Raw genomic sequence first — 12,645 nt, 5'->3', positions numbered from 1 at the left:
CCTCAACCATCAAGCCTCGGATGACCAAGCCTCTGGAATTTCCCTCCTTTGAGTCCGCAAACTCAAAGGAAAGCAAAGCTTCGACTGTCAAGCTTTGGATGACCGAGCCTTAGGAAGCCCCACTCCTTGGACTACATAAATTTAAAAGGAGGCAAGCCAATGCCTTTATAGCCTTTTGATGACCCTGGAGGAGGCAAGACCTCGAAAGAAACCAACGGAAGTAGCCAAATAGAGACTTGAGGAAAGGTAAAGCCTCGGATCTCAACACACCCACTCAAAGCATCCACAACAGTCATTCACAATAAGGCAATGAAGATTAAATAAAAGTTTTTCTTTATTCATAAGTGATTCAAGAGTACAGGACTTCGACTCGAAGACTCAATTACAGAACGTATGGATTTAAAATACAAAGATGCTAAGGGAAAGAACCCCTTATGCTTCACCTTAAAAAGACTTTCTCGATGACTGCTAGCCTAAGCCAAGAGATATTGGGAAGGGTATAGCCTCTTCAAACTGGCATTCCATAGAAAGCATAGGAAGTCATCTTTAGGGGAGGTGAAGGCCCCCTAATCTATCACTTGCTCCTCATTGGAACCAATGGCGAGCACAGGTTGTTGCATCCTCGACCAGATCTATACCAGGACAATGAAATTTGAATAACAGTAGAAATCAACTATCGACTCTAGTTGGAATGGTTAGAACCTTAGCACTTATAGCTAGAATAGTTGAAACTTCAGCAACCAACCTTAGTCGTAACACCATGATTGGAGTGGCGACACTTGTTGACACCTCCTACGCCCAGTTCTAAAGGCTCTGCAGATAGCTGGAGAGTGAAAGAAAATCCCTCCATGATATGGTGGACACCGATGACAGTTGTGCCACCAATGGGGGACTGCTCGGCCACATGTTCTCCAAAATTTTCATCAAAATGAAAGTGGGCTTGACCGTAAGTGCCTTCCTCTTATTTATAAAAGATTCGGATAGAAAGCACCGATTCATTCTCCAAATCAGATGCCAGGTGTCACCACCCCAACCGCTTCAGAAGATCGTGCCTTTTAGGAAAAGGCATCCCAAGCGTCCCATTCAGTGAAATGTCATTTCAGGGACTGCAGCATTAAAAGAATTACACAGGTTCTTCCAGAAAGGAAGACGCCCCAATTGGCAGAGCAATAAATGCACCCTGTGATTTCTAAATAATGCTAGCATCGAATTCGCAGAAGGCAAAGTAGACAACTAGAGTTGGTATAGGACATGATGTCCCACATGATTAGGGGCAAAGTGTCTTGGCATGAGTTCCAAGCTATAGCGCTGGTGACCTTATGGCAGCTTGACATGTATCTCTAGTAAAGGATAATGAAGTGATTGCTCAGGCTCTACCATCTGATCCTTTATGATCGTGTTGTAGGTACTCTAGAGTCTTCCATCCACTAAACGATAAGAAGCCGATCATCTCATTGCTTAACTTCCTCCTCCACTCAGTGAGATATATAATCTCAATAAACTCTGAAATATGTAGACCATTATTGCTAATAATCGAAGCACATCCTCATGACCTATGCTCTCTAATAATAGTGCACATTTTTGAAGATGACATATACCCATCTTTGTCTATAAAATCCAACTCCTTGTGACCCTCTAGGTAAAAGAGAAAAAAACTTACTTCGCATGTCTTCTCTGTGAGACTGATTTCATATGAACTAGATCCTATCTCCTCCTCAAAGTTTTGAGCAGTTCTGACTCTTATCTCTGAACTTTATCTTCCACATGGCATCTTCTGAGTTTTTACTTTTCATTCTCTTACTCTAATTTATCTTATTTTATACTCAACTTTATTACTAATTTTTTTAAAAAATTCAGATCTTTTTTACTTCAATAAGAGATTTAGATATCAAAAGTTCACCGCCAAAAAATCTTTCAATATGAGAACTTTTGTATCCTTAATAATTTTGTAAGATCTGACTTATGGGATTGATCAAGGGTCAAGTGCCGGAATCTAACTTGTTGGTCTCGCATGCTCATCTCGTGAATATTTTCTCTCTCCTCTCGACTTTAGCTCAATGGTATAAGAGAGTTGGACTCTCCAACGACAACATGGAGTACTAAAGTTTATTTTTATCTTTTTTTAAAAAAAATTATTTATTGATTTGTTTAAAAAAAATTGCAACTTCTACTTGTCTTGATCCATATCGGCTCGTCTTATTTACTAGTATCTAATCTGTCATATTGAAGCCCGGAAGGGATAGATATAGATACGTCGCTCCTTGTCGTAGGATGGACATGGATATTGATCTACCGAACCATTCCGTCACCATCTCTACTAAATGCATAATATTTCTCCCTTCAAATCTTGCATGGATATGTAAGCGATGCATCCTTTTTATGTTTGGCCATCTTTGTTAAATTTGAAGGTTTTAATAAAGCTAATTTATACAAATAACAGGTGGGTTCGAATTGTTATCTTAACTTAACGATGAAAATGGGATACCAATACTATGTGATTTCTTTTTAAAAAAAAAAATAAAAGATAACTTTCTTTTTATCCGAACAGCAAATAAGTAGAACTATTATCTCTTTAGAATACTTGTCCAAAGGCATGTGAAAAAAATAAAAATAATTTTTATTTTTTTTCAATACTAGATATGATGAGTTTTAATCAAATATGATAAATTTTAAAGAAATGGGTGATATCTCATATATTAATTTTCGTTATGGGATTACTCCATCTCGATCTTTATCCCCAATCTTTACATTCCGATATTATCCTCAGCCCTTATCCAATGAGATCGTTGGGTTCATACGGACATTATGGTCGGATCCAAATCGATAATTTTTGAAATCTCAAAAATATTAAATCATTTCATAAAAAATATGGATCAGTGCCATTTTTTTTAAATTCTGTACAGTTACATCGAAACTCCAGACAATTATGACAAAACATGACACTTAAGTTAATATCACTTATTACTCACTACCTAAGATAACATCATCGACCATAATTTTTGTGATAATTATTGATTATCAAGATAATATCTCCTCTATAAAAAAAAATATAAAAGATCTTTGGAAAGGATTTTTAAGAGAACTAAAAAGTATTCTCTTGTTAATTATCTCTTATTATTTTTAAAATTTTGATTAACTTAAGTATCTTTTATTAAAAAATGTTCGATGATCAAACTTTTGTTTCACAGCTTAAAAGCATTCAGTTATTTTCAGATTGGTGCCGGTCCTCGAGCTCCATCTCAGATCTCTATCAACTTCTGCTATTTCTCTTTATTCTGAAACTTTGTGACAATAATTATCAAATTTGGACATACTATCACTCGATTTTTTTTTTTTTTTTTTTTTGACCCTTATGTTGAGATAATATAATCTTATTTCTGCCAGACAATAAAATTTAAATTAAAAAATTGCATAAAGTATAAACTGGCAAAGGGTATAAAATGATTTGTTGTTTTCCGTCCTACTTCAAACCAGATACGAAGCCATTCTTTCCACTGGGACGCATCGTAGCAGTAGAACAGTAAAAAAGCAATATCCTCGGCAATCTTTTTACTTCTTTTCTCCCCTTCCAGCTTGCAGAGCGGATCGTACGGCGGATATAATACTAAAAAGCGGAGTGAATGCAGTGCATGTGCCCCATCCCTTTTCTTTCCCATTTATATTTAATTTAAATTTAATTTATTTTGAATCCGGGAAACGGACGACGTTTTTTAATGCCCGCCAGCTGCCATCCGGACTCCAAACCCCGGACTTCAATCCCACTCTATAGAAAGATATATATAGGCGCCCCACCCCCTGTATTCCGTTACTTTGCTTTCATCTGAGAGACTCGTCCCACGGAACTCAATCGTGCACCCGCTCACCGACTTGCGGGGCCCGCGGTGGAGTGCGGTCGGGGGTCGGTTGCTTTCTCGGATCTCCTCCCATTAAGGGCACTTGTCTTGGCAGATTAGATCCCGACAGCTGGATTGGGGGACACGTGTCGCTGTCGTAGGCCCCACCGTCAGATGTTTGGTGGCTCGGTTCGGCTTCGGCGAGCCGACGGTGGAGTGCGTGAGGAGCCGCCTATATTATGTGAAATGACGGAAATGGCCTTGCTGACAAGATCAAAAGGGTTGCTGCCACCGAATCAGCATTTAGGTTGGATACGTGAGATTTGCCGTGCGACTTGTTTAGGATTATATTAATTACCGTACTGGGACACGTATCTCAAGCTACCACACATCATCTGTTTTTATTTTTATAACATTTTTCAGTGAAATCTCTCTGTTGTCGACTGAGACGGTAAAAGAGCATACATCATCAAATTTAAGAACAAGAATATTTCACAAAAGAGACGTAATAAAGCATTAAGAGGAGAGATATAAATGATCAGCTATATAAATTTTTTTCTTTTTTAAAATTTCGATCAAGTTGGCACCTCTGTCGTCTGAGGTCTAAAGTTTGAATCTTGATAGTAGTATCTCTAATTTTTTTTCAGAATTATTATATTATTATAATATTTTTATTATATAATTAGATAAAAAAATAATTTTAAATTAAAAATAAATGGCGGACATAACTTGCTGGAAGCACGGCGAATTTAAAAAAATTTATCGTTGAAGACACTCAGCAGGGAGAAAGAGAAGCAATGGACGAAAAGAATCGCGAAGCAATGGATATCGGATGGAGTCGCATGCAGAGAGGATTCGAGTTTCACTTTTTAGGACTTGATCTTGGGACTGGAGTCGGTGGAGTTATGAGCAGTGGACATCCGACGTCAGATGGAGTCGCATTCAGAGGATTTCAGGACAGGACTGAGGCTGGCAGAGTCACAGACAGTGGGCACCGACAGAGTCGCGGAAAAGAAGACTTCACTTTTCTAGACTTAGGACTGGGGTCAGAGGTAGTGGAGTCACGGAGAAAGACACTGATGGAGTCACGGAGTCACGAAGAAGAACCAATGAGGAGAGTTTCACCGCTAGGAGCCAATAAAAAATTTAATTGAATTATGAGTTTAGGGCTTGGCTGTCGGGGCATAGCCCCCAATGCCAGTATATTGGATCCGCCCTTGGCTAGAAGAGGAGCAAAGGATGCTCCAAGGCCTTGAACTAAATTTATGTAGAGATGGATATGATGACGTTGATTGGCTACTATGATATATGACTACATGCACTTTGTTTGTGGTATCATGAATAGCTTAATTCTTTTGATACTTTCTAATGATTTGATCTTATAATATGTTTTGAATTTCATTAAACTATATCATCATGCTTTTAAAGATGCACATATGCATTGTACTCACAAGAACATAGATATAGCAGCTGTACAAAATTTACTATGGACTTTATTTAAAAAAAAAAAAAGATAAATGATTAGTCCTACAAGATTCCCTTAAAGCTGACTAATGAAATCAAAATTAGTGATCTTCCTTTTCTACTTGTTTTCTTCTAATTAATCACTCTTAATCTCCAAACTCAAAGATTATTAAAAGAATACATTTATACAAATGTGTTAGATAACTTTATTGATTTTCATATATTCTAAGGTTTCTATAGGTGTTCTAAAAATTTTGAATTTTTGAAATGTGCCATCACATTATACACACATATATACATATATGTATAATAGCATGTCATAGTGCACGTATGCGTGCTCTCTCTCTATATCCTGATCACCATGTGCATATTTAGGCCATCTTACTTTTTTATGATTTTATGTGGATTAACCTAATGAAATTTGACCTAATTTTATCACATGACTTAATTGGCTCAATCTGCTTGCCATTTATTCTATTAAGAGCTAATTATTTCTTATTTGGATGGAAGCTTTGCTTTATGTATATGGGTGTCTCTATGGAATTTATAATTGAAGCTCTGAGTCCTTTTTTTTTTTTAATATATGTCCTCAAACTCTCTCTTTATGTTGAGTCTTGGCTGACTGTTGAAGCATAATTTAATTTTGAGTACCGTCAATTATGTGAAGGTTCATGGAAGGATTATTATATCTTAGATTGCCAAGCAACTCATATACCTTATGAGGATGAACCTTTCTCAGAAGATAATACCTAAGGATATGCCTTAATGGATAAACTTTCTTCCCTTCTTATTTACTACTATTTTTTTCTCCTGATTATCTGTCATTTTCCAACAATCATATATGAGCATGCACATAAATAATGAATTAATTGGCATATTACAAGTACCCTTAAAATTACCTCAAATAAAACAATATTATGAGTAGATTTTTTTTTTTCCTTCATGCATACACTAAGTGTATGATAAATTAATGATCATGTCCAATAAAAAAATAATTATTGATATGATAATATGGTCTGCAACCTGCAATATAAGTGCGAAGATGAGCTTTTTGGGTGTTTTTTTTTTCCTTCCTCATCCTTTCAATATTTTCTTTCCAAAATAGTTAATGGTTATGATTGAAAGACATAATTTTTGTTGGTTCCTAATATTGAAATTGTTGATCACTTATACAAATACTTAAAAAAATATGTAGTGTATGGGCATATGGGGAAGAAAATAAGATTCAAGGCTAAAAGATTGATTAGAAGTTGACCAAAATTAGTTGATTGGCTATTGGAGATGAATGTACATAAAATACATTTGGTGCATATGCATGACATAAATACTATTTGTGATCATGTATGGAGGGGCGATCAACTTTGAATGTTATGCTAATGGAATATATCATTTAGCTGTTAATTTATCAAGTTTGAATTTGATATCATAAAGCTCACAAAATATCATGATATATGATAGATCCAAAATGAGATTTTTTGTGTTCAATAAATCTTTAGATTAAGGAATTAATATGGCCCTTTTTTTGGTAAGAATTAATTAATATGCTCTTTGATAATTCATCCATATTGCTTCTCTTATCTACTCTCTCCATCTAATAGATATTTATAGATTTGCTGTCTAACTTTAAATAGCATACTATTCATATTATAGCTAAGTATTCAAATAAATAATGCGGTCTTTTAGATACTTACATATGTAAAATATCTTATAGTTTTTCAATATATCTTTATACCAAACTGCAGGTCATATCTGCTCATCAATTATAGATATTACTTTTTCACAAACAACGCATCTTTTACATACTCAACACGAATAGAATGAAAAAAAATGGATAAAATAGATATAAAATACATAACACTTGATGAAATAAATTATAAACTTAATAAAATATACTAGTTTATACCCACGAGCTTCAAATAGAAGTCTCTGTACACGCACACAAAAGATATTTTTATCCCCTTCAAGTAACATGCTTTCAAGGATCTCATACGTGGAAAATATATAATTTTTTTTATATCAATTCAATTTTTATGCTCCTTGTATCCCCAATAGATCTCATGCGGCTTTTGTATTAAATGTAAAATAGAGTGCCCAATGATGCAAGAAAACCTACTGCGACCGGTGAAATAAAATTATAAACCTGAAAACCTTGGTGCAAAAAGTTCTTAAAAAGGCAGCAATTCTTTCTCTCTTCATGTTTTTTTTTTTTTTCTTCTTTTTTTAATCTTAAGCTAATCCATGTCCCTAATGGGGCACGTGAGAACCACGAGCTCAAAGCAATACACACACAAAGCAACATTTGTGGTCACCGGCTAATTAATCAATCATTAATGAGTATGTGAATTATCCGTACGCTATTCTAGAGTCCAACTGATGACACCCAATTCAGACCCTACTCTCACCGTCACGCGGGCCCCATGCCCTCTTAACACATTTCAACATCTGGGTGTGCTTTGGGTGTCCAAAACCTTGTGCATTTTTAGTTTTAGCCTTACTAAACCAAAGGGCAGTTTATAGCTTGAGATCGGCTTCAGACAGCGGATCCGGATCGGCTCGGTCTTTAGCAACGGGCGAGCCGTACGTTAAAGCCGGTAACCCCACGGTCCCCCTCCTCGTTTAAGCGTTTACTCTCTTGGCAGTTGGACAGCGCTTGCAGTGCTCTTTCTCCTGCTCTCCTTCGCCCCCCTGAAACCCTTCTCCTTCCCCCAAATTTCCGAGAAACCCTGCCCTTTTCCACCTCAAGTCCTCTTCTTTCCTATCTCTGGCGCTCCCATTCCCTCAGATCTGTTGGTTTTGCGACGGGTTGGAGCACGGATTCCATTTTCTCGTGGCGGAAAACGCCGGTTTTGAGATCTCTGCAGCTTAAAAGCCCGGCATTTCGAAATTTGTGGTGGAGTCATTGTACTGCTTCTCCGAATCGGAGCATTGCGTTACGGTATCTGGAATTTAAGAAGTTTTTAGATCCGTTTCTTTGAACTATTTAAGTTTGAATTCGAATGGGTTTCTTTTATTCTCTTTTTCTTACGAGAATTAGGTGAATTTGTAACTAATGGATTTGGTTTTGGATGCTAGAATTGAGTGAGATCTGTGGGTTTGTGGGATTGGCGAGGTGAAGAGGACGATTAATTGGTTACGCTTGTGGTGTGTAAGTGATATTCCTTTGAGATGCCTGAGCAAAGATTTAATATCTGTTTGTTTTTTGTCTTTTTTTTTTTTTGCGTTTAGATTTAAATTGTCTTTTTTTTTCCCCCTCTTTGGCCTGACAGATAAGAGGATTTTCTGGAAGGAATCTGGTCTGGAGAATAGTGGAGTAAGTGCAGGTGAGAACATTTCTTTACTTTAATCACTTACCATTCATTTCGAGCTGGCATATAGCTTCAAGATCGTTTCTTTCTGGTTCAGATGCAATTCTTACCAGGACATTTGTGACCAGTATCTCGATACAATTGCATGCAGTGCAACCTACTAGCTTCATAGCAGTAATTAAAGTTTGATGATTGCTACTTTTGATTTCTGTTTGATCCTTATAAGGAAGTGGATTTTAATTTAAAAAACCGATTTTAAAATTCAATTGAGGATTGCACTGCCATTCCGGCTAGATCTTAAAGAACTGCTTGATTTAGTGTAAGAAAGCCTTTTTTTTCTCTTGCATTCAATATAAAGGAATTGGAATTTTTATTTTAAGAAAGTAGGTATTGGGTTTGCAGAATCTTCCATTTGTTTAATTTCAAACTTCTCTAGCGACACCTAGCATGAGCTTATGAAGTTTTTTGCTTTCTTAGACAGAGTGTTGCAGATCGGAGTATTTTGAAGCAGATTTGATATAGAGAGGCATATAGTCAGGTAAATTTATTTTTCCTTTTCTTTCAGGATAAAAGTTGTCGGTTATGGATTTGATGCAGTAGGGGCAACTTAATTGCTTTCGGATTGGTCGGTCATAGTCATCACGCATATAAACAATAATTGTATGGTGGTGGATTCTAATAGCCTTAGATTTTTCTTATTCCAACTTAGGATTGAGCCCTGTAGCAATAAATGTCAATTCTGTAGCACTGCACCACTTCATTGCTGTCTTTGACTTGGTTGTTCTCTAATCTGTAAGCCGGGCAGATATGTTGGTGTGGGGCCCTGCACCATACTTGAAGGTAGATTTGCATCTAATTATTGTCTTGATGATTGTGACTTTGGATATTTCTGATCTTTTTACATTCAGGTTCACCATATCTGAATTTTCCCTAGTCTGTAAACTTATCTTCAATTTGACTGATTGGCTAGAAATTTTGTTTCAGTTTTTTCTTTTGTTAATTACGCCAAAGGATTTAATTTGAGCAATGGTATGTTCATGGTAGCAATTTCTATTCTTGTGTTGATTTGGAAATGGGCTTCTTAATCCATTGAATAATATGTAGCTTTTAGGAACCATTATTATTAATTGAGTTTGTTAACATCTTTTATATCGCCTTGTACTGTATTGATTGCAAATCAGTTGATAGGTGTATGCAATTAATGGAGGCTGAGTTGTGTTTGTCTCGAGCTCTGTCTTCGTCTCGAGAAGAAAGTGGGGATGAAGAGCTTTCAGTGCTTCCTAGGCACACTAAAGTCATCGTTACCGGTAACAACAGGACGAAGTCAGTTTTGGTCGGGCTGCAAGGTGTTGTAAAGAAAGCTGTTGGTCTTGGTGGCTGGCATTGGCTGGTAATAGAACCATTCCTCAGCTGTATTGCTTTGATTTTGAAATGTTATCATTATCATCTATGTTTGCAGCTTTCTTTGAGCTATTTCTGTGTGTTCCATCTGTCTTCTTGTGGTCAGAGCTGAGTCACTCCCTAATCAGAATTCTTCAACAGGTTCATGGTGATAATATGATATTAGTATGGACAAGTGAACTCGTCCCAAGTAATTTTTTTCCACTAACGTTTTTTGGTATTTCTCCTCGATTTCGTTCGCCCAACCTTTGCTAAAAAAAAAAAATTGTGCAGACTTGATTTCAGTATTACGTTTCTTAATACTATGTGCGCCAATAAATGTGGTAGAACAGGGAAAAGATTTGCGGCGAAGAAAGAGAATTTACGTATCTTGTACTGTGGTTTGATCCTGTAGTTAGGAGAGCCTTAAGACTCTAGGTTACTTTATTATTATTATTATTTGTTAAGACCTCATATATCCCATATTCTGTCTTCTATCGATAATTTCATGCAAAGGCATAATCTTTTGGCGATGTCAGGTCCTCAAGAATGGGGTGGAGGTAAAGCTGCAGAGGAACGCCTTGAGTGTTTTAGAAGCTCCAACTGGTAATGAGGATGATGATGACGACTGTGATAACTCTTTCTGCAGCAGCTCTGACATGGGCGAGAAAGATATTGATTACGGTAGGTTTTAAGCTTTGATTAATAACTAATTATCAGAAATTCAAGTGCTGTTAAAGAGCAAGAAAAATACGTAATTTAATTAAAGTAATGAGTAATAAAACCTGTTCATCACGTGTTTATGTTTAATAAATTATCGCTTGTGGGCAGGTAGCGTAGAGTTCCACAAACCAACAAAGCCCAGGGCTCGGCATACCAGGCCTTGGACTTCTTCAGCCAAGTCAAATAACCGGGGCATCTATAGAGACATCCACAGTTATAAGCCTCAGACGGTGAGAAATGATATGAATGGTGACTTTGATCACATTACTCCTTTATGTTAGCATGTAAGCTTAAGTGATGAGTGATTATCTGTGGCTGGTGGTGTTGTGGAATCATCGAAGTCTTGATTGCTTAGACGAAGCATAAATTATTAGCCCTTTTGAATTAGTGGGTTTAGATAAACAAGTAATAGCCAAATATACTGACATGAATATAAACCTTATCAACTGGGATTACATCACCAAAACTCAGTGGTGTAATGAAAACACCTATAGGATCGGATAATGCTAAAGATATCCCCAGCTTGATTGTATGTATCGAGAGATTGTGCTTAGTGCTTACACTTTGTAGATTATTGACAGAGGGTGAACTTGGCAAAACTTGGGACTGCCACCTTGTGGAGATATTGGAGGCACTTCAATCTGGTATATTTCAGACCCCCGACCCTGTGTTATAGCATCTTGTGGAAGAGGTGAATTTTTTTTTGGCAGAGTAACATCAGGCATGTACAACGATATTTCAGGTGAGCATCAATCCCAACCCATCCAAGGAACAACTGGTTCATGGTGTGCAGCACCATTTCCTTTCTCAGGTACCATTTGAGCTTTAATTGCTTGCGTTATTTGTTCTAGGTCTTGCATAAATTATCAAAAAAAAGCTTTTCGGAAATCTTCTTTTCCTCAATGTATTTTGGATGTCACATATATTTATGGTCTTGTTTTTTTTTCTCTCAATTGCAAAAGCAATTGGATGAGATGCAGGTGATTGTGGGGTTCATTCACACAGCCAAGAGGTTGAAGACCATCTACTCTTGAGAACAGGACTGGGAGAGTTGTGCGATCCTGATTGCTGTGCGCTTGGACCAAAATATGATTAACCACCAAAACTGAGGGGGGAAGATCATGTCTCTTGTGCTGATGGCCAAATCTGTATTTAAGAGCAGTGCACTCTTGTTCACATGTAGCACAGTTGTACTGAGTACTAACCATGCTATAATGAGGTTTTGTAGTGTACCATCCTACTATATCTAGAGATATGATTTGGTGCTCTTCTAAAACAAGTTGTAGGATATGATTGATGTAGCAGTGGTGTTGTTGATGCTTGGACTTCGGAGGAGGGTGTTCAGAGGGACTGCAGTGCAGACTCTTTATAGCTCTTGCATGGTCTCTCATTCTAAAGTGGTAGAGTGGTAGGTAGCTATTTCTCTTTCCAGACCTCAAAAGCTGCAAAAATTTATAGAGTAAACAAAGAAGAGGTAGTGGTTGGATGGGGGACAGGGTGTTTGATGGGTTGTGTTTGGGGATTGGGCAGTGTGCCAATGCGGACAAACCAAGAGCGCAAAAGGACAGCATCTTGTGTTAATTATATCGCAATCTTTTCGTAGATTTCGTAACCACGCTTGTCCCCATTAGTTAATTCTCGATACTGGCCCAGCTTAATGTTTTTTAAAAAAAACTGAGTAAATAATTAGTTTGGGGTTCATTCCATTGCTTTCGGAGACGTGTGTTCAATAATTTGTAGGGTCGTTGTAGAGGGAGTTCAAACTTCCATCGCCATCCAAATGATCCTTGTACCGGCAGCAAGATCTTTGATTGCTTATGGTTTGGTGCAATCCTTGGATAGAATATTTGCACTGTTTGTGTGATGATATGTGAGAGCATCTTTCTAGTTTTGTCAAGTTTTAGGTATTTATATAGGCTTGAAGGAATTTAAATATTATT

At 37.0% G+C, this 12,645-nt stretch overlaps 1 protein-coding gene across 1 annotated transcript; it reads left to right on the top strand.

Moving 5' to 3' along the window:
- Nucleotides 1-7,919: 7,919 nt before the first annotated feature.
- LOC105053589 (uncharacterized) lies at nt 7,920-11,948 on the top strand. Its single transcript, XM_073245693.1, has 10 exons — nt 7,920-8,232; nt 8,370-8,442; nt 8,564-8,617; nt 9,080-9,140; nt 9,784-9,992; nt 10,522-10,670; nt 10,818-10,935; nt 11,287-11,349; nt 11,448-11,516; nt 11,668-11,948. The coding sequence occupies exons 5-10, from the start codon at nt 9,795-9,797 to the stop codon at nt 11,737-11,739; spliced, it is 669 nt and encodes a 222-aa protein (XP_073101794.1). The 5' UTR covers nt 7,920-8,232; nt 8,370-8,442; nt 8,564-8,617; nt 9,080-9,140; nt 9,784-9,794; the 3' UTR covers nt 11,740-11,948.
- Nucleotides 11,949-12,645: the final 697 nt, after the last annotated feature.

Source organism: Elaeis guineensis, chromosome 11, assembly GCF_000442705.2.
Source record: "Elaeis guineensis isolate ETL-2024a chromosome 11, EG11, whole genome shotgun sequence".
NCBI lineage: Eukaryota > Viridiplantae > Streptophyta > Magnoliopsida > Arecales > Arecaceae > Elaeis > Elaeis guineensis.
The sequence above is the reverse complement of the archived record's forward strand: the minus strand, read 5'-3'. Positions and strand labels throughout refer to the sequence as shown.

What these genes read in the sequence shown, in the direction of transcription:
- LOC105053589 (XM_073245693.1), top strand. Translation starts at nt 9,795, where the DNA reads ATGCAATTAATGGAGGCTGAGTTGTGTTTGTCTCGAGCTCTGTCTTCG. An exon ending in AAAGATATTGATTACGGTAG is followed by an intron (nt 10,671 to 10,817) that starts GTTTTAAGCTTT and finishes GTGGGCAGGTAG; the next exon opens with CGTAGAGTTCCACAAACCAA. An exon ending in ACAGTTATAAGCCTCAGACG is followed by an intron (nt 10,936 to 11,286) that starts GTGAGAAATGAT and finishes GATTATTGACAG; the next exon opens with AGGGTGAACTTGGCAAAACT.